This window comes from Scatophagus argus, chromosome 4, assembly GCF_020382885.2.
Source record: "Scatophagus argus isolate fScaArg1 chromosome 4, fScaArg1.pri, whole genome shotgun sequence".
Classification (NCBI taxonomy): domain Eukaryota; kingdom Metazoa; phylum Chordata; class Actinopteri; family Scatophagidae; genus Scatophagus; species Scatophagus argus.
This window is the reverse complement of record NC_058496.1, coordinates 17,538,358-17,566,169: the sequence shown is the minus strand read 5'-3', so window position 1 is coordinate 17,566,169 and position 27,812 is coordinate 17,538,358. Positions and strand designations below refer to the sequence as shown.

The 27,812-nt window shown below is 41.0% G+C and overlaps 1 protein-coding gene and 1 pseudogene across 2 annotated transcripts; one reads left to right on the top strand and one right to left on the bottom strand.

Moving 5' to 3' along the window:
- Positions 1–20,387: 20,387 nt before the first annotated feature.
- bcl2l16 (BCL2 like 16) lies at positions 20,388–22,944 on the top strand. 2 transcript variants are annotated; one of them, XM_046385640.1, is made up of 3 exons: positions 20,388–20,578; positions 20,890–21,263; positions 22,382–22,944. In XM_046385640.1, the coding sequence occupies exons 1-3, from the start codon at positions 20,536–20,538 to the stop codon at positions 22,508–22,510; spliced, it is 546 nt and encodes a 181-aa protein (XP_046241596.1). In that variant the 5' UTR covers positions 20,388–20,535; the 3' UTR covers positions 22,511–22,944. The 2 variants fall into 2 exon arrangements, with proteins under 2 accessions (XP_046241596.1, XP_046241595.1); XM_046385639.1 differs by having other exon boundaries at positions 20,678–21,263.
- A 1,499-nt stretch (positions 22,945–24,443) lies between these two features.
- On the bottom strand, positions 24,444–25,134 carry LOC124057412 (annotated as a pseudogene).
- Positions 25,135–27,812: the final 2,678 nt, after the last annotated feature.

The window sequence follows — 27,812 nt, the reverse complement described above, 5'->3', positions numbered from 1 at the left end:
TTTGCGAACTATTTCCATTGTGTGTTTGGTAATATTTACTGAAGATCTCCACTAAAAACTTTATTAGCCATTTTCCTGAGTCTGTTGTCTAATTTTTGAGTCCTCTGAAACCAAAACCTTAACAACTGTGAGACGAGAAAGCATAAGGACTTCAGGGAAAAAATGTTAATATGTGTTAATGGGACACAAATGTGTACAGAAGGAGAGGGAGAGGAAGAAAGAGTTCAGTGCATTATGGGAGATCCGCTGGCAGTCTAAGTCTAGCAGCATAACTAGGGGCTGGCCGGCCAGCTGTAACTATAAGCTTTATCGAAAAGGAAAGTTTTAAGTCTCCTCTTAGATGTAACAACGGCTTAGTCGTACGACGTAGACCGGACCAAATCCGAAGATGGTTCCACAGTAGAGGAGCTTGAAAACTAACGGCCCTGGTTGAGCTGTAAGCTAGCTTAGTTTGCTTGCCTGTTGCCATGAGTGGATGCACACTTCCTTCTGTGCAGAGAGACCGTTTCAAGGATTCAAGGAACTTTATTGTCATACCAGCTCACATTCACATGTTTATGGTACGAACATAAAAATATAAAAATACAATGTAAAAAGTTGAATAAAATAGAAATATAAGCTAAATAAAAATAGAGTTTAAAAAGAATATAAAACTAAACATTTAAATAAGCTAAACGTTTAAATAAAGAAGCCAGTTTTAGCGTATAGCAGCATAAATATGCATGTGCAAGTGTGTGCAAGTATGAGGTAGTCCAGAAGGTAGTCCAGAAAGTTGGAGGGTTCAGTTTGATAAAAACAGTTTCTACAAAAAACTACTCACAACAAAATGTGTTGTTGAGCTTTTCAAATTTATCTTTGCTGCTTTGAGCACAACAAGCAAAACTATATTGAAGAGGAAGCATAACATTGTCCAAAAGCATTAAGATTTCCTTTTACTGGGAGTAAGGGGCCTAGCTTAACCCCTGACCTATATACTTATATAGTATATATGTGTCTATCTTTTGTAGTGGCCCCCTAAAAAGGTTTGCACCTCACCTCTTTGTGACTGTGATGATGATGTTCCTAGCAGTGCCCTGTGTTAGGCAGGAGAGCACACAGAGATGTTGTATTAATACCAGCTTAAACAGGCAGTGGGAGAAACCTGAGGGAGGGCTTCTCACTGCAAAGACTCACAAACAGAAAAGTGATTGAAGCACCAGTTTAGACCCCTTTTCCCAGAGGGGTTCTGCTGACAGAAGAAACACATCAACTCAGTATCCAGACTGTCAAGCATGATTTTTGTAGATTTGCTTTCTGCTCTGCTTTAATTTTACAAGAATGATATTGAACAGTTTTGTCAAGGGTTTATCTTGTGAAAAATGGCTATAGTTTGCAATGTCATCTGTTTTGAGAAAAAACAAATAATTATTGATATAATAAAGCAGACCAGCGTAAGCGTTAAGTAGAAAAGAAACCCTGCAAATGCTCCGTTTACATTGGAAACAAGTGCTTAATAGAGTGGGCCTCCTCAGCAGGGCACCAGTTCCAGACTTCCTCAGTGACATTCAGCATTTCACTCCAGAAACTTTTACAAACTTGTCTCTGCTTTGTTTTATTCTTTGATTGATTACTATCGTCTTTCTGATAGTCATTTTATTATGTGTTAACTTTATTACTGTTCCTTCTGATTTATAATGTTCAGTTTATCGTTGCAGGTTTATCGCTTTCTCATTTTGTCTTATTGATTTTACTTGTATGACACTTTGTGCAAAAAATGCTTTATAAATAAAGTTCTTTTTCAGTATAATGTGGTGGAAAACAGGTGGAACTAGAGGAGTGCACTCAGTTGACTGCCGATCTCTAGCCATTGCATCTGGACACATATGGAACAGGGAGTGCAGGGTGAGCTATGTGTACAGTATGTTTGCATGAGAGTTATGGAATGATGGGGACACAATATGCAGGTTCTAAAACAAAAGATGGAAAATGTCAGTTTCTAGGTTTCCAGCTTTCCCTGTAGTGAATGATAATAAGAAGACAGTGACACAGTTATCCTTGAACATACATACTTGAGACAAGATGGGAACCTACATTCTTAATAAGCATAAAAAATATTAGGCTGATGGGTCCAGTAGTATGCGAGCTTATCTGCAACCACCCACACACACACGAAAATACACATAATTCCCTCCAAGGTTAATGTGTGGCAAAGATGATCATCTGGGACTACAGAAATGTTCACCATAATCACTGTATGGTGATATTTTGAATTGTATTGCTGTGTTGCTGTAAAGTTAATTATTCTCGTATACAGCATCCCTCACAGAGAAAACACATGTCCATCTCAGTGTGCCAACTTGATACAACAGAGAAACCGAACAGAAAGTCGTGAATGATCAAGAAAAAAAAAAGAAGAAATTAAATGCCAGACATTGATTGTTCTTCAGGAAGAAAGGACAGGAACCAGACTGATTTAATCAGGACAAATACAGAATACATCTTATACATCACCACCTTGGACCTATCAGAGATATTTGGGTAGCATTTTGGGTTTCCATCTCTCACCAAAACAAACCCCCATAACAGCTGTGTTATGGGGTTAAGAACTTCATAGGAAGGTTGTAGGGGTCCAGAAAAAGTATGACTTTGACACATGAGACTGCTGGTTGTTTCCTGTTTCCTAACAACAGTCAATCATCTCCATTGATGTTCCCTAACCACAGGAAAATAACTTTTATACCTCAACTTGGCCAAAGATTCACCTTATAGCAGCCCAAAACTGTCTGTAAAATATTTATGTTTTTTAGTTCATCTGGTTTAGTTTAGTTCATGCATAAAGGCACTTGTTGTGTAAAAGAAAACTAAACTAAACTAAACTTGTTTTCTTAGTTTAAAGGGTAGATTTAGAGTTAACGAAAAAAAATGTACATAAAAAATACAACAGCTAAAACTAATTTTCTCCCAGACTAAGAATCCTTAAGAAACCTGTTAACAGTGTGAGCGTGTGAAAACAGCAGACTATATCCCATTCACCTCCTTGTTGTGTTCATCCAATAAGGTATAGCAAAGGTTCATGTTGCTGACTGAATGGAGAACAGATCAATATTCCAACAGATTCCAACAGAAGCCCACATCCTGAACTCGAACTCATGTCCTCCTTTGTAATGGGAATTTTATTTATTCCTGGTACAGACAGAGTCCTGCCCAGCAGGGCCAATGCTGAGCATCACCTTCATCATTAGAGGAGGAACCGCCAAACTGTTGTCAGATGAGTGTCTGGGGAACGAGCTCCCCTGTTTGTCTTGAGACAGTTTTTATGATGGGAGAGCTGGGAAAGGCCAGGCCCTCATCAACCCCCCACTCCACCGAACCAGGTGGAACACACGTGCGTTCATTAGCGCCCTTTAATGAGGAGCAGATGCAACAATGCTGCCTCTCACTCTCTCACTCTCACACACAAAGAGCTGCGCATAAAGACAGCCGCACACACATTCTGAGAAGAACGCTATGGAAGGTCGTGAAAGCAGTGGTAATTGTTATATTCATACACCTACACATATGCACTGGCACTCATTCAGACAGACAGATTTTTGCACATTAAAATAAATAGATCCTCACACATGAAAATACATACTAAATGTGTGAGTACATGTATTTCCACACACACCCTCCAACACATTGGCCTATTCATGCAGCCCTATCGGGGATGTGTGTGCGGGGGGGTCTTTCACAGCTCGAATGTGTGGGCCTCATTTGTCCAATTTAGATGAATGACTGAGATCATATATCATTCCCCTTATGTCAGACTATTTTTATCTTGGAGGAAGTCAATGCAAGCAAGCTGTAGGAGCCAAAAAAATGCCCCATCTGTGGATCTGGGTTGAGCCTTTACGGGTGTGAGAGGCTGAACTTCTCATCACTGACAACATAAGCAGCTGGAGGGTTCACTGTCTTGGTAAAAGAAACATGCACAAACTGTTGAAGGACATATTTGCTGTTCTTGTTACCACTTTATGTCTCTTAAAGTCAATACTTTGAGTATTTTCTGAAGCCATTTTTTTTCAGATGAAAAACAAATAGGATGTATTAATATAATATTAATATTATCTATTATTAGACAAAGTTCAACCAACTTGGCTTCAGCTTCAAGAAGTTCATCAAGATTAAAGGGTACAGCCATGTCACCAGCTCTGTCAGGCTGTACTCATAGGCACAGCAGTGCATTGATACAGCATGCTAACATGTTCCCAAATGGGATATGTTTAGCAGGTTTAGTATGTGTAATGTTTACTATGTTCACTAACTTAGTTCGGTCAGCAGCGGTTAGCATTAATTGGAATGTTATTAGCAGTTCTTAAGACAAAGTCATCAGGTCAAATTAAAATTATGATCTTATTATCAAATTTATTGACCATCCACGCAATAGCTGACATTTCAGTGAAGGACAGAAAGACTGACATTGCCATTCCCACAGCCAGGCCACTAGCTACCCCTACTAATACAGCAAATAGCCTCCAGCAAATGTAGTAACCACACTGACATAAACCTTCTCTAAACAGGTTTTCTAGACTAGTAGGTTGTTTTGTCTAGAATGCCCTGCCACGTGAGTTCTCCAACCCAGACAGCTCTCTACCAGAGGGCCAGGTTCTAAAGCCACTATCCCCTTATTGCCCATTAAAGTTAACTCACAACATCCCTGCCTTGTTCCCTAATTGAGGCCTATGAACTGGGGGGAGCAGGTGGGGTTCAGACTGCCACGTTGGGTTTAGAGTCAGCATGGGGCTGCAAACAACCCCTGAGCAAAACTAGCTGAAGCATCAGCAAAATGTAATCAGGCAAAATGATATATGAGATGCATGCATAAGGAACTTAAACACGGGCAGAATCATTGTGAACACACTTAGGAGCTATATCAACAGAAAGAAACATAACGATATAAAACAAAGATATATAATTTAAAATAACATTACCTTCTGCTACACATAGAAGGAACCTTGATTACATATTTCAGAGCTTTCCATCAACCTGAATGCCTAACTGACTCAATGATTCTCAGACAACAAGCACATGTGACGGCTTAACCCAAGCAGCTTTAAAGTATACAGTGAATTTCATAACTTAATGGTATTACTTGAATAGATGGAAAAGTTAGTACTAGTTAGTTATGTATGATGGTTGCCAAGCAGGAATCACGTTGCCTTTTCGAGTTGCTGATCAATCAGGAAGTGGCAAAGTGAAAGTTTGACAGATTCCCTATTTCCATTTCTTGCAACCTGAAAACACAGCAGCATGAAATTACGACTTTCTGCATTTCTGCTTCCCACCCCGAACGTGACGTTAGAGGGAAAACTGCCACCATGTGAATATGCTTTACTCGCACCAGTTTGGCTACCACTTTATTATACAATGTCTGGCCATTATCTTCAGCTGAGGCTCCCTCCACCACCCAACATACTACCTATACATTTAGTGTTAATGGTTTTTGTTTTTTGTTGTTGTTGTTTTTTTTGACACAAACAGCTGTTCAAAAAAGCATTCTGTTGGCTGTAATGTGACGTGTTAGCCTTTGCTCCCACTCAGGTCTTTTCATTGACATTGCATGCAGTTATACCACCTTTAAAGTTTGCTTTCAGTTGAATGCACATTTAGAACATTTGTTGTTCATTTCACTCTATCTACAATCAGCACATAGTTTATATAAGACAGAAGTGGACCACTTATCCACACTGATAAAAACTGGAGTGCAGGTGTTTTGCCCTTTATAAAATAAACCTCACTTAAAAATACCATTTTGTTGACAAGTGCAACCCCTTTCTTTGATGCAAGGCTAACTTAAAACTCCACCTACAACCACTCAACCATCTATACAATTTTGAAGAGCCAAGTGCAACCAGGGGAGTATGCTGATCAGAAGAGGTGCAGCAGAAATGTCAGTGTGTGGTTTGAATCTGTGTGTGTGTGTGTGTGTGTGCGTGCGTGTGTGTCTGTGTATGTGCACAAGACTTGGCATTTCAGACAGAGATATCATTGCAGAACAGGGTGAGAGGTGTGCAGTGCTGATTCAGAGGGGGGAGGGGTGTGTTCAGTCTCACCCTGAGTGCAGTGATCTGTGGTTTTCCTGACTCAAGAAGAGCCGTGCTGCCCAACAACATTGGGTGAGATGCTAGGATGCAGGGTAGAAGTTCAAGTCCCCGTGGCTTTGTTGGGTGCCTGGTCCTCAGTTCCCAGCTTGATAAGCAACAACGCTTCTGCCCTATTCAGTGAAACCTTCCTCGGTTGGAAATGCCAGCGGAGGGCCGAGGGCAGAGCTCGCCCAATGCGGCCTCACCTCGATGAACTGTGGGGCACCTATGTTCCTTATCAGCACCCATACACCTGCACAGCCAATACAATAGGAGGCCATGAATGTGTGCCTGTGTGGTGAAAGCTGAGGGGAAGGCAAGCAGATGGACAAACCGAGGAAGGCCTGGTAGAAAAGGTGGCCCCATATTGGTTTGTTCAACTCTTGGATGTGCGAAGGGGCACATCAATAACAAAACTGGCCTGACAGTTTGAGGTTTGTCAATTCAGTGTGTTTTTCACTGTGTCTGCTGTTGAACTGTGAACTTTATATCTGCAGTGGAGGTTACCAAAGGTGCTGCTAGATAAGAGATTAGGCCAACAGCCTCCACCAATCTCTGGCCCCATCTTTTGCTCTGTTTGCTTATGCTGCTGGTCATGACCTTAGAAATAGGAGGGTGCTGAAAGAGAACACCATTTCTGGGCTGGTAAGTGAATGCAATAATAGATTTTTGTAATAAAACAAGCATACAGCTAGCTGTTAGATCTGCTAGACTTGCACTGTAGTAGTCTGTGCAGTCACTCTGCTGTCTCAAGGAGGTTAAGTTGATCTGTTTTGGAGTGGGCTGCCAAATGTTTTTTTTTGCATGTGTGTGGAGGCTATGTGTGCACACAAGCATGGCCTTGAGTGTATGCGTGGCTACACACTTGTGTGCGTTTTCTGTAATTACGTAAGCCAATGAGGAACTGATAAGCCTAGTGGAGCCAGACGGCAGACACTTAAAGATGTCTGCATTGATAATAAAGGGAGAGCTCCTCCAAACGTCTGCGCGTGCACGCACGCACACACACACACACACACAGAACACTCACTGTATCATTTTTAACCTGGGCTGCTATGGTGAACTGTATACACAGTTGCATGCGTCTGAATAAACATTCCTTCAAGAGAGCAGGTAAACAGATTAATCTCTCACTGCTGGGGTGGCGGGTAAAGCTCAGGTTGAATCCCGGTCTGTGTGATGTTATCAGGACGCCATTTGTTGTCATAACCATCTGAGCACAGTGGTGCTACATTCTTGTGCTCCAATGCCCGCAGACTGAAGAGGAAATTTAGCTCTTCCTTTGAGTTTAATGTAAATCTCCATATTGGGAGAGGAAATCTAAACACATGAATATCTGTGGAGCCTCTGCTCTGGATGTGGGAGATCAAAGCATGGGACTGACAGCGATGAAGTGGTCTTATCTAACCACTGTGGCAGGGGTCAGCAAGCTTAAAACAGCTATGATCTCAGTGCTCATTGAAATGAATCCTCCATAGTCGTGCTCTGTGCAACTGTGGCCTTGAAGGAAAGTGGCTGCAGAAAGGAGGTTAAAAGCTAATTGATTGCATGTTGTCAGAGTACATGAGTCGTGTCTCTGCCTGTGCGTGTGACCATGTGTATCTGTGCACAAGGACATTACAAGTGCCTGTGAGAGTGCATGTGCCGCATCTCTTGCCCCCATCCCTCCTGTCTGTGTTTTTGAACTTAGAGATGAAGCCATCTGTACTGCTCTCTGGAGACACCAGGCTCCCTCATCTCTCCTCCATTTTCTGCTCCCTCTGTAATGGGAAAATTGCTCTGTCTTTCCGCTCTAGTTGGGATTGGCAGCCTTGATAAGCATTGCAGGGACAATTAGAGGTAGGAGTTTTCATTGAGAGGCTTTCAAATGATGCTGAGCCGTCATTGGTGGCTGATACCCCTTGGGACACACCATTGTGCCAAACATGACTCCCTCTGCAGTGAGAGAACACCCCTGCTCAGAGGTAAAGTCCAGTGTTTGGGTGCAGCAACAACATCCCCAAAGAACAACAGTGTTTTTATAGTTGTAATTGCATTGATCTGAACAGCATACACCCTCAGTATGTACTCAGACAATGGAGGTGTATGGCAGCTGGTTTTATTCCTTTTTGTTCCTTTTCACATAGTTCTCTTGTGATGTTGGTTGCAGACAATAAAGACAACAAAAAGGCTTTTTTCCACAAAGCCTTGGCTTTGTTTGGATGTGTATGATGAGCCTGTCATTATCTCAGCAGGCTCCAACCAGCACAGCTTTACCTTACCTTTCTCCTTCTCCCAGAGATAGGGATAAATTAGGGAAATATCTTGCTGTGCTGCAGTCCCTCAACTAATTACTGTTAAAAGGTCTGATATGACTTGGAGGTAGGAAGGCAGTATGAGGCTGGAGCTTGTAGAAAGGCAGAAATATGAAGGTGTGGAAGGGGCTGGGGGCATTGTTTATGAGCAAAGTGAAGTGGACCATCACACAGGGAGTCAGGCAAAGGCCAAGTAAGTGATGGAGGGAACGATTAGAGGAGAGTAAGAAGGGGGATGAAAAGGAGGGAGTCAAGAGCAACATTCCTGTGTAGCACTCGATCCCCCCTTTCAGTAACAGGACACTTGTCTCTGCAGTGAGAGCGTCGCATGAGAAAAGCCCGGAGCAAGTTAGGAGCAGCCCTGCTGCATTCGTTTTTTTGTTTTCCTGTTCAAGGGTAAAGCTGAAAGTTTTCACATCTGCTCCGAATGTGTGAATTTTTCAACTCCCTGCCACATCTGAGCTATGATTCAGTCATACAGCACAGAACAGATAATTGTCAGCTTTCCCATAGCAATTCATCATGCCCCCTCTGTTTCAGTTCTCGGGACCAGCTTTACAAATTTTCGCATGCATCTGGGATCAGACATGCATCAGAACCTGAATTTAGTAGCCGAAGCTTTAATAGCTCTAATACTAAGAATGCCAGGTTAGTCAATGGCACTCCATTCACAGCACACTGCTAATTGTCTCGAAATGAGCCCATCTGGTTTGATTTGGTGTTCGGTGAGGCAGCAGGATCGCAGCTCTCTCCCAGTTAAGCTCCTTTAGCTGCCTGCTCAGCCCACGGCCAGACTAACACCCAAGACCACCTAAGCAGAACTCATAACATGAAACCTAAACCACACCTCCTTACACCAACACATTAAACACAGTAGGCACAACTTATTTCTTGGCCTTCTGGTAATAGTTGCTTTATTGGCTGAGGCCTTCATTTGAGCTGTATGCAATATTCATGCCTGAGATTGACAAAAAAATGCTGAATTGAAACTTCGGATAAAGGAGAATGAAAGTGTAGTCAGTAAGGTTTTATTTTCCTAAGCAGGATGGAATGTTGAAATACTCAGTGACTGCCCCACCTGATATGGAAAGGTGAAGTCTTTTTGCTTCCAGTAGACCACCATGTGACATAATTTCAGTAAAAATGTGTATGGTACTTAATGGACATCAATTTTAAAGATAATTTTTGTAATTCAAGAAAGTCACAGTTAGTAAATGAAACTCGTAGTGGTAAAACTGCTGTACGGTGGGATTGACCACCTGGTGACATGGTGCAACTAAACAGCCTGGAACTGAATATGGTTAAGACAGTGGATCCATTCCCATCCTCGTTTGTGACTCTGCCATCAACACTGTGGAGTCCTTCCTCTTCTTGGGAACCACCATCACCCAGGACCTCAAGTGAGAGCCAAACATGAGCTCCCTCATAAAAAAGGCCCAACAAAGGATATACTTTCTGCAGCAGCTGAAGAAATTCAATCTGCCAAAAACAATGATGGTGCACTTCTACACCTCCATCACGGAGTTCATCCTCACCTCCTCCATCACAGTCTGATGTTTCATTACACGTTATATTAACATATATACTACAGTCTGTTTATGCGTTGCATTACCATATTTTTGATCCAGTCATGTCACTGTACATACTTGTTAATATTTTTTGTAATATTTAAACTTTGTTTTTCTTGTTGTAAATATTGAACTTTCCAATTCTAATTCTACATTTCTATTGTGTATTTGCATCTTATGCCAAGACAAATTCCGTGTATGTGTAAACAGTAATTAGAAAAATTGCATGCCCAACAGATGTGTAAGTGACAGTGGCAAGCATCATATGTGTCATTCATGCCACAATTCAAATGGGATCAAAAATGTTTTATCACATGTTCTTTTTGTGGTACCACAAAGTGTTTTGTTTGTTTGTTATATGGCTAACTCTCAGCTTCTGAATGCCCCACTGTGTTCAACAGCTAATGTTGCATGTCTACTGGTAGGTTTATAGGAGCTTTTTCAATGAAACATCTCTCTGCTGCTGCTAAAAGCACTGCACAAGAGTGCTGGGAGAAAACCCAAATAATAAAGTTGCAGGTTAGGGCTAGTTACACCTGGGCATATACCGTATACATTGTCTCTAAGTTCTCTTGAGCCAGAAACAGCTCTCATTTGAAAAATGGCATTGCTATTATTTATTTGGTTTAAGTACTGCGCTAAACTCACACATAATACTTGCAGATGCAAAGTAGCAAACTAACTCAGCCTGCCAACAAATTTACATGCATCAAATGAGATTATAACACTGGGAAAGGTGAATGTAAAAGTAAACTAGTCATGGTTAAAAACAGCAACAATACAAGCAGAATGCAGCTACAACAGAACAACAATAAAGTTACATTTCCAAAGTCACAAACTCCATTAACCTTTGCTTAGTTTAATCTCAAATAATGACAAATTTGACCGGTTCCACTCTGTGGGGTCCAGACCTGTTGGCACCGCTTCCCCACCTTTAGCCTCAGATCAATCCCAGCACATCCTGCCGACTCTGTTTGCACAGCTTGCTGCCCAACTCTCATACTAATACAGTACATTACCTCAAAGCAGAACAAACTATCACAACCTGTCATAATGTGAAGGTGCTACAGCCGGTAAACCTGCAGACTCTGTGATACTCAGGACTGGATTTGTCTTAACTTTTAAGTTTGGATCAGTTAGTTAATTAACTGATGTTAAAAATTTTAACTGACTGGGTGACTAAGGCTGGGTGCTGACAGTATAGTAGTGTTTCTGTTCTGACAGCATTACTTTATCAGCATCTCCACTCTTTATCAAGAGTTGTGGATTCTATTGGTATCTGTCTGTTGAGTCTGCCCAGACTGACTTGCTAGCGAGCTTTTTGGCCCTATTAAGCCCCCTGTCTGCGCAATGTGCATGTGTCCTCTGTGTTGCCTAAGGTTGGCCATGTGATAAATTTATTGAAATGTCAGTCTATGTCTATTCTACTCTACACAAGATTAACACATAGGGACTTTTAAGATAGGATCTGAACATCAGGTGATACAGCAGGGCCCATCTTAAGTTGGTTGTAAAGCCAGTTGTATTTTAATGGTGCACAGTTCCAAACTAATTTTCTGTTAAATTAACATAAACACACAGCCATGGTAAGAACAGAGTTCTCTGGGCCACTTGACTTTTGGACTCTAGGGAAGTTAGTTGCCTATTTTTCCCATATGTAAGCCCTCCTTGAACATCAGCAAGACATTTGATTAAATATGAAGCGGTATAACCTGTGCGTTTAATGTGTCTCAGTAACGTGATTACCTTTAATGTAATGGATCACATTTTGAAAGTGGAAAATTATATTACAACATGGTTGCTATCTCACCAGGAACTGCATGGTCGGCATGGGGACTGGAGATTGGCTGAGGCTCAGGAAGAGAAATACATCTTTGTGTAACACTCACACACACTGATGGAAGTGAGCTACCACGCAAGGGGCTGGCCTGGCCAACAGAGTCTGGGTTTCAGAGTTTTGCCCAATGATATCCTGTAGACATATGTAGACAGGAAAAGCTGACAATCAAATCACCAGTTTGATTGTCAATTTGAATACGGACATTTGGATTCAGCCTTAGTGTAGAAATGTTTACCAAAAGTAGCAGAGTTACTGTAATTATTACTTTGTGATGTATTAGTCTCAACACTGGTGTTGAAGTACAACCATATCTATCTTATCAAAGGGAAGTAGTAAAGTAAAGTAATACAAATGCTGGCTTTGGGACAGTTCCAAATGAAGAAAATGTCTGCACAGCAGCTCACTAAAAAGACTGGGACTGGGAAGACTGGGAAGTTTTGGACGGACATCCCTAAAGCAGGGAGGTGAAATGTTTTGATGAAGGTGCATGAGGTGTTGTGATGGATAGATAGTCTGATAGAGATGTCCTTTGCTTGATTCCAACTGTGGATTATACTTAACCTTAAACTCAGAAAATAAAGAAAAAACAAATCAAAAAAGACAAAAAACAAAAACAAAACAGACATGCAAGGAACCCAAAGCAAAATTATACTATGTAGAACCCTATGTAAAGCATAGCATATACCGTAACATAAAGATATATGCACAGTTACAGTCACTTTATTACTGCATTTAAATTTGTTGCTGAAATCAAAGATGGTTTGTTCTTCTTTTAGTATGTTTGGTGTCTTAGAGTATGACTCTTTCATATCATGACAAATGAAATAGCATACCTACCTAACTAAATAAATATGATCTGATGTCATCAACAGCATACGTTTATGCTGCTTTTTTATTGTTATTTAAATACAGAACTTTATCTTTCCAGTCAAGCCAACATTGTGCTGGAACAAAAAAGATTAAGAGACTGGTTCAGTAACAGTCAACTAAATCATTTGGAAAGAATTAAACATTTATTGGATGAGAATAAACCACAGCAGTGCACTTTGCCCAACCATTCCACCCTCTTTATGTCCAAGTATACTTACAGTATGTGAATGTTACTAATACTAATATAATCTCAGCCATGAGTGACACACCATTGTCCTCCAAGTTCCTGAGGTCAAGGCTCACGCTGGAATAATGTAAAAACAAAGAAGGCCAGGTGAGTGAGATAACAGATCTTTGAGTGTGGCAGGTATTAAAGTGGGAAAATGGCAACAGCAATTCCATTCCCATTCATTTTAGTAATACCTGTAGTGGAATGGTTCAACTAATGCATCACTTGCAGGTAACTGACAAAAATAGATTTTTAATCTCATTAAATCCAAAACAGCTAGGCTGCATGAGAAAGAGAGAGTGAAACAGAGCTGGAGAGAGTGTGTATGTCTATGTGCATGAGCACCGAGCGTGAGTGTGTCATTGTTCATAAATGAGTATGTTTGAGAGGGAGAGAAGAGAGAAGGTAGGGAGAGAGTGGAGGGGATATGGGTGTACAGATATGCACCCTCGCTTTCTCCCACCCCCAGGTGCTCTAATTGAGAGGAGGCTTTTGTTATATAAACAAGTGGTACACCTCAAGTTGAAAATTAAATATTTGAAGAGAAGGTGGCATGCTTTTGAAAGTGATATATATTCCAGTGGGTGAACGCTGGTGTCAAAGGGGTGCCGATGAAGAGGTGGTTATTGGTATGGAGAGCCTGCTCTATGCACCGGAGAGTCAATTCTCACCTCGCTTCTCCTTCACAACAATGAACACAACAGCCTCTAAAGCTCTATTTCTGTACGCTCCAATTGGATCGGGCTGCTGCTGATTGTTCTACATCTCAATAGGCTGTTAAAGTGGTAATCTGCAAGTTTCTTGTTATTTTCCTTTTTTACTTTGTCTCCATGTTTGGTGCTAAGCGCTCATTACTGCAGTTTTGCTCGGCACGTCCCAGAGATCAATCAGCGTGTCTGGAACTGCGACTTCTTTTTCCTGGGATTTTTGAAGTTGAGTTTCTAAGTAAGTGGCAGGCTTTTGTGTCTTCTGTCAGCTGTGTGGCTATTGCTGCTCTATTGCTGCTGGTAATTTGTGTTTCAGACATGGCAGAGTGCAAGAAAACCTGATTTTGTGTGAGTTTAAAGGGTAAAGGAGCAGCAAGTTAGAACTGTGATGATGGGCAAGAGTTCCTCAGTACAGATCAGATCCATCCAGCAAAATGTAATTAAACAGATACTGCAAAAGATGACAAGATCTCGAAGGGATGATGACCAAAAGAGGCTTGGGAGAATATAAAAAAATAATTAAAGGTACCACAAAATGAGATTGGTGCATGGAGGATTATACATCCTTGAAAACAGTTTGCATGGCAAAGTAATCTCAACTCAAAGGTCCACCTGCTAACCTACTACTTTTTCTGATATTTCAGGATACTGAAAGACACTCAGCACTTGTTTATTTACTTTCCTGACTTTCTTTTCTGTTTAACAGAGTATGCAAACAAGAATTGTATTGCCGACACTGGCAATATGATTTTTGCACCAGACAATGAAAAAGCTGAACTTGAAAACATCTGAGGTTACGTGATGGCACCTTAGCCTCTTCAATAAAGCGGCTCAGCTCTGAAAAATCGGTTAAGTGGACCTTGTTGATATTATTTTGTGACATACAAAATAAGAGCAGGGCATCTTCTCACATGGGTAAGTTGTTACATTGGTTATATCTCCAATGTCAGACGGTCGCTACTTTAAAGTGAAATACTAGTACACTAGCATCTGCTCAGACTGATGTCACATCCTTTAGAGGAAAAGCATAGTACATTGTGGGTGTGGCTCAGGTTCGATCCCCATCTCCTCCTGTTTACATCAAAGTGTCCTTGAGCACGACACTGAACCCCAAATTTCTCCTGATGCCGTTAGTGTATGAATGTGTGCGAATGGTTAGATTGTGACCTCTGCCAACATAGCGTGAATGTGACAGTTGTGTAAAAGCGTCTTGAATGGTCAATACAACTAGAAAAGTGCCGTCTATTTACCATTCTTCATTGTGACGAACACCTGTTTACCGTTTTTTATTCTAAAGAAAAAAAAAATTGAACTTGACATTTTTTGTCAGTTTTAACGCAAAAATTAGCAAACACATCAGTTTGGACAACATAAAACCATAAAACCAACATTCAAGCCAGTTAATAACCTTATTTTCAATGATAACCCTAAAGGGATTTCCGATACAATGAAAAGTAAAATGCTACACAGCAGTACTTTTATCATTCTTATCATCTCCTATTTGTTGAAGGAGGGCCCCCATCGTGATCTTCCTTCAGCTCCAACTGAGGCAATGTGGGGGATTTACCTGTTTGCAAATCCTTTGAACTGTGTGGTAAATGTTCTGTTTTAAATGCCAAGGTTTACTTCTTAACACTCAACACTAACTCGCTAGGTAATATAGTTAAATTGTTACTTAAAATTCACTGAGGACTGATGTCGCATACTTGCTCAAATCAAGGATCAAGTGCAAAAAACTGCAGTTTGTCAAATAGCAACTTGGGGCTGGCTCCAAAAATTAGTCAATCCCCGAAAGACCCTGTGTTAAAATTCCCATCTTTACAGCAGAAACAACCATGTTTGCACAAAAAATGGATTTGGTCTGTATAGCTCATTTCTGTGTTTGTGACAAGTGTACTAGAGGGATCACCTCAGCTAATTCAGGTTGCTGAACTTGACCTCTTGGCTGTGTTTGTTGGCTTGGCTTGCTATGTAACCAATTGTACAAACAGACCATCTATGAAATCTGTGCTCTACCTCTTTGCCCATTTTTGGATTAAAAAATAAATTTTCCAGTAACTGCTGGACAGATGTGTAAGTTTGAAAGTTGAGCTGCTTTAATTTGAGAGGCAGAAACAACACAACACTTTCTCCTGTCTCCATCTCGCATGAGAAAAAAAAACCATCTACTTATGCATCAGTAGAACTGAATAACCACTTAAAAATGGCAGTGGATACAGCCACTATCTAAAAAGCTTGTACAGCGTTATGGAGGGTAAATGGGAGATGGAGAGTTTGGTGCGAATCGATAAAAGCCATCAAACACCTGAGGGGTTCCCCAATTTTCCCACAAACCACTCCACCCCCTGGGCAGGGGGGAAACAATGGTGGGGCATCAATACCTGCAATTGGGAGAAGGTGGAGCAGGAGACAGCGAGCAAACCAGACAAGTGGGTCACCTCTCCTCCAGACAGCAAATGGGCGCACAATCGTTTGCATCAATTCAGTTCAGTGGGAGATGGAGGACAGGATGGGGAAGGGGTGCCATTAGGAATGCATTGGTATAGAAGGTGGGTGCCGGGGAGTAAGAAGGGGTGTGGAGGTTTTTAAAGCAGGTAGAGATGGAGACACAGGGGGATATAGGTGTTTTCAATTACCCACAAATTCACAGCAATTTCCTCCTCTTTCTGACCACACCTCCCACTGCGAGGCTGATGGGAGTCCTGAACAAAGAGGCGTGGAGATCGCAATTGTTTGACTGTGGGTTGGTGGGGAGGAGCAGGAGGAGGTCGGTTTTCATCCATGTGCCTTGTTCAACCTTTCTCTGTCACCTTGCAGCTTTTATTGGAGCCTTCTTTTTTTTGCAATGGGTAGGAACTTCAAAGTGCATTTCAACTTCTGTGTAGACGTTGATAAGCCACTTCCTGAGAGCGAGAGATACTCTTATGCTGCTTAAAGATAACAGGCAAACACACACACGTGCACGTGAGCGCACACACATACACACATATTGCATTGTTCCATTCAGCAGAACAAGGCTGTGCTGTTTCTGCTTTGCAAAGTGGTTGAATTTGCTCTTTGTCACTCCTCATCTCACCGATCACTGTTGCCTTCAGTTTAAAACTCCTCTGCAACTCTGCTATTTGCATTCTCTTTCTCTACTAGCAGTGAGGGTAGATATGTCATATTTTGAATAGCAGATATTTTGTGTGTGGCATCCTGGAGCAGATATGTGCTGACAAAAACACCTCAGCAGGGATGAACCACTCTGTTCATTAGATGGAGGGGGGTGTGAACTGTGATAATAGCATCCACCTATACAGGCTTGTCTGGTTCTTAGCAACTCATCCTGTGTTGGGAAAAACCCTTATCCTTGACCCAATGTTAAAGTTATGCTGTTGAATTATGGTTTTTTCCTGGAGTAGGTTTAAATTAATGAGAAGAAATGGTAGAATTCAACATTAAGTGATTTAAAGTTGAACATGAAACAAAGCAAGCAAATATATAAATCTATTTAGAACTCATCTTAGCAACACTTAATGTTTAACCAGGCAACTGGTTCACTCAGTTTAGGAGAAAACAAAGAAAAACAGCCCTTATTCACATTTTAGAAGTCTGAAGCTGCCATTTGTTCCCCTGCCATTTCTGCTGAAAAATGATTTGCAAGATTAATCGATAATCAAAACCGTTGCTTATTATTTTTTCACTTAAGAGAGTAATCTATAGAGCCGTGGTTATCCGGGCAAATTTTAATGCTGCCATGGGGAGTGATCCATGGGCCAACATGTTAATCCGGCCACATCTTCAGCCACGCTAGCCGTGTTGCTTTAGGGATGGCAATGACAATTTTTGTTCTTTTTTATTTTTATTCCTCCAGCACCACCATGAGATCGAAATTTGTGTTTTTGAATAAAATGTCTTAACACCTAATCAATAGAGGCTGATATAAAATTTAGCGCACACACTTACCTACCTCTAGTGATTAAAATGTTCAGTCTTCCCACTGCTTTGTTTTATGACTAAATACTTACAAAACTAGTGACATTCCCATCAACCTCAAATATGCTTGTGTTTAGTGCTTATTAGCATATGTTGGCTTGCTAACATGCTAAACGGAGATGATGAACATTAAACATTACATTTAGTGACAGCCTCACAGAGATGCTAACGCAATGTTGTTGTTGGAAAAATGCTCCATGCAGTCAAGTGGCAACAGAGAGTTACAGCATGTTTCCTGTTGATCTTGCACCTTCCTTTCCAATGCAACCGTTTACACATCAAAAACCTCTCTACAGGAGACAGGAAGTTTCCCTTGCTTGCAGATGTTGCCACATGAACATATGAGAGGCCTGATAGGAGCCTCTATCAACCATGTCACTTCCCCTGTTCCCTGGCTCAGCAATGAGGAACAACTAGGTAGCCATTTTATACCCTCAATCTCATAGTGCATCTGAAGTAGAACGTGTGTGCATGCCTCTGTATGTGTGTGTGTGTGTTCAGGGGGTGGGTTAGGGTTCTTTCTGGATGGTTAGCCTTATCTTCCCTCACAATATTTAAATGCACCAGATGGCCAGAGAGCACAAAGCTGCTAATGGTACCACTTGATCATGTTTTTGCTTTGCTATAAATCAGTGTATTAACAACGTACATAAATGCCATACACAGAGGATTTGATTGATCCTTATGTGATGCATAAAACCATTTCATAAAAGGACAGGAAACACTTAAAGGACAATGTAGATTTAACCATGCGTGCCTGAGTGTTAGTTCATAGAAAAGATCTCACAGGCATTATCCACAATTTAAATCCACTTACTTGAGTCTAATTAGGATGGCTCATGTTTGCATTTACATATATTTTTAGCTTACAGAGAGGTGAGATTACAGATGAACATGTGGGAAGTTAATTGGTCTGCATTTATGAGTCAGTGCTGAAACAGCTTATGTTTTGAAGTTCATTGTAAACAAGTGATCCGAGTTCAAATCGAAAGGAGGGCTGTCAGATTCCAACCACGCACACACACACACACAATGGTTAATGAGAGGTAGTACACTCTAGTAATACATTACTGCTCCCATGTGGTGAAATATATGTCATGCTGCACTTTTAAAGGGTCATTTCATGCATGGTCTGGTGGTGTTTCTCCATGCAGATTGCTCTGGTAATTTGTGCAGGTGTTGAGATATCTGAGTCCTCCTTGAAAGAGTGGAAGTGAATCAGAATTTGTCCTAACCACATGGCCTTGATCCAGCAGGAGTCTGGATTTAAAAATGTACTAAAACTTGACTGAAGGAAAGTCAAGTGTACAGAAATATACCTCAAGTCTTCCAGTCTGTGCACTAGAAAAACCCTGAAATACACTATATAGACAAAAGTATTTGGACAGTGGCTGTAGTTCAGAGGGTGGGCTGGGCCCCTTACTTCTAGTGAAGAGAAATCTTAATGCTTAAGCGTACCATACTGTGCACGAGTGCACAAAGCAAAGTTCCATGAAGACATGAGTTTGGTGTGGAAGAACTTGACTGGCCCACACAGAGCCCTGACCTCAACCCCATCAAACACCTTTGGAATGAACTGGAACGGAGATTGTGAGCCAGACCATTTGGTCCAACATCAGTGTCTGACACTCACAAATACTCTAATGTATGAATGAGCAAAAATTTCCCGACAAATACTCCAAAATCTTGTGGAAGACCTTCCCAGAAGAGTGGAAGTTGTTATAGCTGCAAAGAGGGCACCCACTCCATAATGCCTATGTATTTAGAACGCGGCACAGTGGTCAGTGGTCAGATCTCAATACTTTGCCCACATACAGTAGCTTACAGCAGGTGTTACTAAAAACATAAATGATGGCTCTGTCCTATTCAGTTATCCCATCAGGAGCAGTAGGTAAGTGTCTTGACTTTTTTTTTTTTTTTTAACTCTTTTAACTTTATTTTTGCCCCCTCTCCCCTGGTTCAGAAACAGCACCAAAGAGGGCCTGCATGGCCTTGCACAGGGAGGTGCAGTCAGATGAACACACCACCAGATGTCATCGGGCTGACTCACAGGACATTTCAATGAGGAGGTTCAGGACAAGGAATAAGAGGATTATAAAAGACCTCAGTTACAGTTACAGACTCTTCTCCCTTCCACATTAAGGAAAGAGTGAGCAAAAAACAGAGAGGATGAGAAGGATTTTCTTCCCTCAGGCCATTCAGGTCCTGAACCAGTGACGCAAACATACAATTTATCTACTTGCCATACATTATATAAACCCATTATTTTATATAAATCTATTATTGCTTATTTTGTTGACTCTGGTGAGAATGTTCATTTTGTTTATATTAGTACTGCTGCTATAGTTTGATTGATTAGTTTTGTTTTTATTTTTCTGTTTCTGCAGCTGTACATCAGAGAGTTAAGAAATATGGTATCAGCTGAGTGCTCAAAACACAAACAGAATGAATTCAATGAAACAGAAGTCATCAAGTCATAATCATATGAATTTCTTATAATTCATAAACAAAACCTTCCTTGTATGTGCATAATGTTAATGTAGTTACTGTGGGCCAGTTCACCAGTATACAAGTATACTTTATTAAACTCACTTCACCATAGCAAACTTCTGAGTTAGACTTCAGCGAATTTCTTCAACAATACCTCACTGAAAGCTGTCACCTATCAGTATTATACATTGCCTTTGACTTTAGCCTGTTTCTCCTGTGTGTGCAGGTCCTTTTAGTTATTTGTCTAACCCTCTAAATCTTGTGTTCAAATGGGGCTGTGTCAGGACGGCCAGCATTTTGCATGTGAGGTTGAAGATCAGTGTCAGTTTCCAACAAGGACTCTATATTTAGATGGCAAGGGGACTGGGTGACCCAGTGTGAATGCAACGTACAGTACAAACACGCTCCTCTCCTCCACACACTCTTTCACCCGCTAGCCTTTTCTTTTCTATGGGTATATGGTGTGTTTTGGTACTTCTCGTGTTTCTCTTTTAGAAGAAGGTGAGTTGAAAATACATTATTTCCTGTAGTATGCATGTTTATTTTTTCTCTTTTCTATACTGTGATTTTTTTTCATACTACTACTATTTCCTGTACCAGCTTCCTCACACCACCATGACAGGCTCATGCGACTTAGAGAATGGCTAGTGCTTGGCAAGAGACTACCGCTTGGTGATTAGTGAAGTGGCAGTAAGAGGGGACCATGTGCCAGTCTGAGGTGCCAGAGGTCAGACTGGGCCTGAACAGTCCTGACCCACTAGTGAGAGAGGCTTTTCTTATGGCCCATGACTACATAGAATATGTAACCACAGGGGGGGCAGATGGCTCCATGGGTGCTGCCCCTACAGCCTGCACTGCAGCCCTGCGTCACGCCGGAGATGAGCTCCTCACTCGCTTCCCCATATTCTTCAAACGCTGGCCTCGTGTCTTCCAAGATGTGACGGAGAGCACGGCTTGCCCCATGCTCATAAGCATCCTGGATGAGCACTTCTTTCCCCCAGTTCCTGGGGGGCGCCGCAGGGACCTAGCCTGGAGTGCAGTGCTGTCTGTGTATGTACTGGCTGGCCAGATGGCACTGCATTGCCATGAGAGGGGCATGTTGGTGGTTCTGCCACAGCTGAAGGAGTGTGTGGGGGCCTACGTGGAGAGGGTCATCTGCCCAGAGATAAGAAACAAGGGGGGATGGGTAAGTATTCATGAGTGAATATCTACAGACATATATAAGAACTGCCTACTTTAAGGATATCCAAAAACTATTATACCACTGGAGAGAGAGATTTTTTAAGTACCCAACTGCTCTATCATGTCCATCACCAGTGGAAACCCAGATCTCTTAGAGGGGCACTGCAGTTATTTAGCATTGCACAATAAACATCAAACAACATTTTAGTTCCAAATGTGGGTCAAAGTTTCAAAGACACTGGATCCTACACTTCCCATGACGTAACCTGTTCTTCTTTAGGGCCTGGTAAAAGCCCTCCTTCTTACAAACTCCATGGTCCTAGTTTTAACACAGAATATCTGTTGAAAGTATGCAGCCCTAAGACATGCCCAGGTTGCAGCAAAACATGGGACCCAATAAACCCCCTTTAAACTTTCACTGCCCATCAGACATCTTGTATCAGTGCACACTGAGTCTTCACACTGCAGTTTCATTACATTTACCCAGAATTTGTGATTTTGACTAAAGCATACCTTGATTTTGGAATAATCATTAAAGCCTAACAATAAACAAATACAAGTGTCTATCAGCAGAGCAGCCCAGACCACAATTGTTTAAAAATTTCACATGTCTCTCACCCAGTGTTTCTCAGTCCTAGTTACGGGACCTGGACACTTCAACTACCATGATCTCAAATGCTTATTTTTTTTCCTCATGATTGGTGATTAAAGAGAATTTGTAGTATTTACTAAAGTCAAACATTTTGATTTACTATGGACTTTTGCGAATTCAAAAATCTGGCTGGATCCTTTGTGGAGTACAGTCTGAAGACTTAGCAAGCAAGCAAGCAAATATTGGAGGAGAGGAGCTAGAAAAACAGTGCCGGATTCCATAATTCCTGCCATCTCAAAGCATTTGAACAATTCTGCTCATAGCATTGCTCTGCTCTATCAAATATTGTTTTCCTCTCCTAATTGATATGTAAATTCTCTTTTACTGCATTAATGAAGTCAGATGCTCCCCAAAAACTGTTTAACTGGGATCTTAATAATGTACCCTTTGAACATCAACTTATTACAGTATATTGAACTGAAATGTAGAATTTAATTAGAAACTTCCATCTGCTTATTTGTTTCTGACAGAGTGGTTTTGTGTCGCGCTTTGGAGAGAAGCAGGGCTTGGAGGGCCAGGTGAAGAAACTGTGCTGTTGGACATTGTTGGCATTGGCCATAAGCATCCTCACCTACTTCTTGTGGAAAAGAATGGCTTAGCCAACACTGCCACCAGGTGACCACAACCAGAAACTCTCCAAGCTGCCACATTAAAGTGTCAGTGATGTTTAAAGGTCTAGCTTTAAACTGTGTAGAAACTTGTTACTCAATAAAAAAAACCCATACACATCATAGCTAGTGTTCTGGTAATAACAGACATGGTAACCCAAGATGTAAGAGTATTTAAGCTAAGCCATTCCAACAGTCACATTGGCAAAAATGGAGTCAATTATGTTGTTTATGCAGCTGTACGTGAACTTTGAACTGGCATCATAAAGTAATTTGCCCTGAGCTCCACATCAGCTGTGCACATGACAAGACAAGACAGGACAAGACAACTTTGTTTGTATAGCCCATTTTTACAAGAAGTTTGTCTCAAATGGCTTTACATAACATCATAGCAACATCCTGTACCCTCACGTCGACTAAGGAAAAACTCCCAGAAAAACCTTTAACGAGGAAAAAAATGGGAGAAACCTCAGGGTGAGCAACAGAGGAGGGATCCCTCACCCAGGACGGGCGGACGTACAATGGATGTTGTACAGGCAGGAAAGCAGATAGATGGGGAATGTGGGGGCGGCAGGCAGGGTAGAAGCACAGGGAAGGAGGTGATGCAGGTGGAGGTTGGTGCTGGTGGATGGAGCTTTGGACAAATCTGTGAAGACACAGAGAGAGTGTGAGACACCACAAGGCCAGGCTACACAGTATAACAGATAAAGACAGATGGTTCAGAGTTACCTGAGCCAGTCCTAACTAAAAGCTGTATCAGTGTCAGAAAGGATTTTTTTCCAGGGAAGTTATAGTTTGCCAAAGGAAATTCAAATGTTATTAAGGAGTGGCCAGACAAGACAGGATTTGGGGGGAGTCTACCCATGATTTTAATGTAGCAGCTAGACAGTCATTTTCAACATCCACATGAATGTTAAAGTCCCCCACTGTGATTACTTTGTCTGAGTTTGTTGTTAAATATGATAGGAAGTCAGCGAATTCATTTAAGAACTCGGAATAAGGAACTGGGTAACAGCACACCACAGCCAATAAGTGTGGTTTATCTGCTCTCCGGACTGAGTGTGAGAAGCTAAGATTAAAAATTTGAGAGAGTTGTATTTAGCAGTAGGTTTAGGGTTAATATGCAGATGTGACTGATTGAACTGCTGCCCCTCCTCCTCCTCTACCAGTATTTCGGGGAACTTGGTAGTAATGTAGCACAGAGGGGTTGATTCATTTAAAGTAATAAATTCATCCTGCTGCAACCAGGTGTCTGTGAGTGACATTACATCAATGTTGCCAGATCATAAAAGATAGGAAAGCGTCTAACGCACAGCAACATAACACCACACTGTACTGCAGTGTGATTCTGTAAATCGCTTTGGATAAAAGTGTCTGGTAAATGAAGTGCAATGCGTAATGTAATGTAATACACGCACAAATAGGTGACGCAGTACGCTCACCGTGAATTCGAATGGGTCTCATGTGTCTGAGTGACAGTATGTGTAGTTAACTTGCATGAACTACACATCTAATTTATATTTTAAGGCCCTTGTCAACATTTGCATTTCTTTTTGTTTGACTTATAGCACAATAAAGCATTGAAACAAGTGTAGTCCAGTTGTTAATGTGTTTAACATTCATTTACAAATAACCTAATTCCTGGGAGGAAAAAAAACAGTAAGCAGCCACACTTTATGTACAGTGTAGTGCTTTAACCCAAGAAAAAAATAAACAATCAAATCATGATTTCACTTCCAATACATTAAAGCTCTATATTACAACACTCTTAATGAAGTCATAAAACCAGGAAGACAAACTTCAATTATGCTCAAGAATTTTTATTTTTATATTTTAACATCACTGAAAACTGGAACTGGTCTTGGAATATTCAACTTCAGGGCAGAGACTTGTAGAAAAAAAAAAAGAAAGAAAAATGGTGCATTTAGGCCAGCTCATCCTCACCATGTTCTTCAAACACTCCCTCCTCCTCAGCAGTGGCATCCTGGTACGGCTGGTATTCAGAAACCAGGTTGTTCATGTTGTTCTCTGCCCCGGTGAACTCCATCTCATCCATACCCTCACCAGTGTACCAGTGCAGGAAAGCTTTACGTCTGAACATGGCTGTGAACTGCTTAGAGATGCGCTTGAACAGCTCCTGGATAGCTGTGCTGTTGCCTGTGAAGGTGGCAGCCATCTTGAGGCCACGGGGAGGAATGTCACAGAAAGCGGTCTTGACATTGTTGGGGATCCATTCAACGAAGTAACTGCTGTTCTTGTTCTGTACATTCAGCATCTGCTCATCCACTTCCTTCATAGACATGCCACGGAAGATGGCAGCCGCTGTAAGGTAACGTCCGTGCCGTGGGTTGCAAGCTGCCATCATGTTCTTGGCATCACACATCTGCCTGGTGAGCTCTGGCACAGTGAGAGATCTGTACTGCTGACTACCTCTACTTGTGAGGGGAGTGCAAAAAGTGCAAACAAGGGAATGGCACCATGTTAACAGCCAGCTTACGCAGGTCAGCATTGAGCTGTCCTGGGAACCTGAGGCAGGTGGTGACACCACTCATGGTGGCAGAGACCAAGTGGTTGAGGTCACCGTATGTCAGTGTTGTGAGTTTGAGGGTATGGAAACAGATGTCGTACAAGTCCTGGCTCCAGATTAATAATTTTCAACGGTTTATGATTTATGTGTAGTACAATAGAACATGTGTCTACAGTTACTTATAATCTTGATTGTTGTATAGGTTCTAGTTGTCCCTAAATGGTCAAGAATCAATGATTACACCCACAGGCAATTTAGAGACACCAGCTAACTTAACCTGCATGTCTCTGGACTTTGGGAGGACGCTGATGCACTTGAAGGGAACCCAAGCAGATGCAAGGACAACATGCAAATTACACACAGAAAGGCCCTTAGAATATTGCTGCTGTGAGGCAACAGTGCCAACCACTGCACCACCATGTGGCCCCACTCGAAATGTCAGCGTGGCCTGTTAGTGAGATGCAATAGGCTCTAGCAACAATGCAACAATCAAGAATATAGTTTTGCAGTATGGCATATTGTTATTATTAAATGCCTATAAATACGATAATGTGTAGTATGAGTATATTCTTATAGTAGTAATTAAAATAATATCAGATTAATAATAGTAAATAGCATATATAATCTAAATCTCAATGTATAAATGTATGTAAATATTTATGATTACATGATGAAATAAAAAATGAAACAAAGCACATGTGGCATGTACCTAATATGGCTATACTTTCAGTTCATATTTTAGTAATGTGAGTCTTACAGTATGTCTTTGTTATAGACAGTCCCACGACATTGCAGATAGTGCTTTTATTAGTACTGTACCTCATGATGAAGCACTTCCCATGGTGTGCTTACAGTACACCACCATGCAGTGTGTATCGGTGAAGCTCTTGTCATGACTCAGCATCTCTCAGAACACTGCAGCACTTAGCACTCAGCCTCCAGCAGCTAGATCAATATTATTCTGAAATTTTTTTTTGAAATGTCATTTTAAATGCTGGGAATACAACAGATTTGCAAGGCTTTATTGGAAATATGTGTTTTTTGTGATTTGGGTGATCCAACAGATGCAAAAAAAATGCTGAATCACAGTTTAGATCTTAGGTTAGACTCATATCAGACTTTCATCCAGAATACTGTTAGTTGTGTCTGTGTTTGTGTGAAACCAAAGAGTCAGTGGTGAGTTATTTTAACTGACATAATGTACTTAAAATATATATGCTATTTTGGAAATCACTAGCAATCAACCTGTTCAGCCTATGAAGATATGCTGATTTAGGAAGTGTAGATAAAGATTAAGATCAATTTTACCACAGGATGTACAGAATGAACAACATACAGTATAGTTTTCTATTATAACTAACAACATATCAGCTAAAAAACAAATACACACAATGCATAGTCTTCAGAATTCTAATTAAAACAACCTGTCATGTTTGTCCTTTGTAATGTATGATGTTTATTACATGTACGTTTTCTCTCTCTCTCTCTCTCTTTCATCCTCTCTGTACTGTCTACCTCTGCTTCCCCTCCTTTACCAGGCCGACTATCAGCAGGATGGTTCTCCTCTGCGAGCCGGGTCCTGCTCAAGGTTTCTTCCTGTTAAAAGGGAGTTTTTCCTTGCCATTGTCTGCTTGCTCAGGGGTTCATAAAATTTAATTGAACTGAATTGAATAGCATGTAATGATAATAATGGTATGTACTGTAGAATATGTAACTGATATGTTTAGTGTCAGATGCAGAAAAAGTAAGCCCCCCAACTCTTTTTGCCCTAATACGTAAATTTGTAGAATTTTTATCAACCGGGACCAAAAGGAGTCAAGTAATTTTTTTTAAACTTGGAGGACTATTTTGAGGACAATAATGCACCAGCTGAGGGAAGTGTGAGAAGGGTCGTGTTGAGTAGATATTGTGGGGAATGGGTTATTGGGGTGGACAGGTGTTAGAAGAGAACAGCTGGTCTCATGTACAGTATGTCTGCAGAGGGAACCACTGATTCATTCTCATATCATGTTACTGACTCCCCTGCAGCATTCAGCATTCAGCCAGTTTCACATTCTATGGCAAACCACAACACTTTAGGGCCTGGACACACATTAACATGTTCAAAATGTGTCAGGACAAACTGTGTTGTTTGACTAGAGGTTACATCCTAGGCTGACTTTGTAAAAGACAAGAAAGAAGCAGAATGAATAGACGTGTAGAGATGTGAGCTACGATTGAAGTTTGATACTCATATTTGGATTTAGGGCACTGATAGCTGATTGAAACTTTTTTTGACATAAATGATATGCTTAAAAACTCTGTGAGAAAGCGCTACAAAGCTAAAACACATTCCCAAATTGAGTTAAGACTAGAATCTGATCGGACCCGACTAGATATGAGAACAAGTTATACCACAGAAATGCATATATGTACATAGCCTAGATGAAATCAAACAATTTGGTATTAAAGCCAACTTTAAATCACATTCAGATGTTAGATTTATTTGTCATATTGAATTCAATATAAATAATAGTTTGAAATGGGCTAAAAAATCTCAAAGAACATATTTTATTTGCAGATACTACATCCTCATTCTCGTTCATAAATATTATATGGCGATGGGAGTAAGTGTAAATTAATAAACTTAAAGTGGCATTACAATCAATATATCTGTAACTCAAAACTTTAAACTCAACTTCACTGCTCTTGCAGTCAAGGAGAGACAACATTAATAAGAACTGAGCACCTCCCAATAACAACTGAATGTGACACATTTGCAAACAA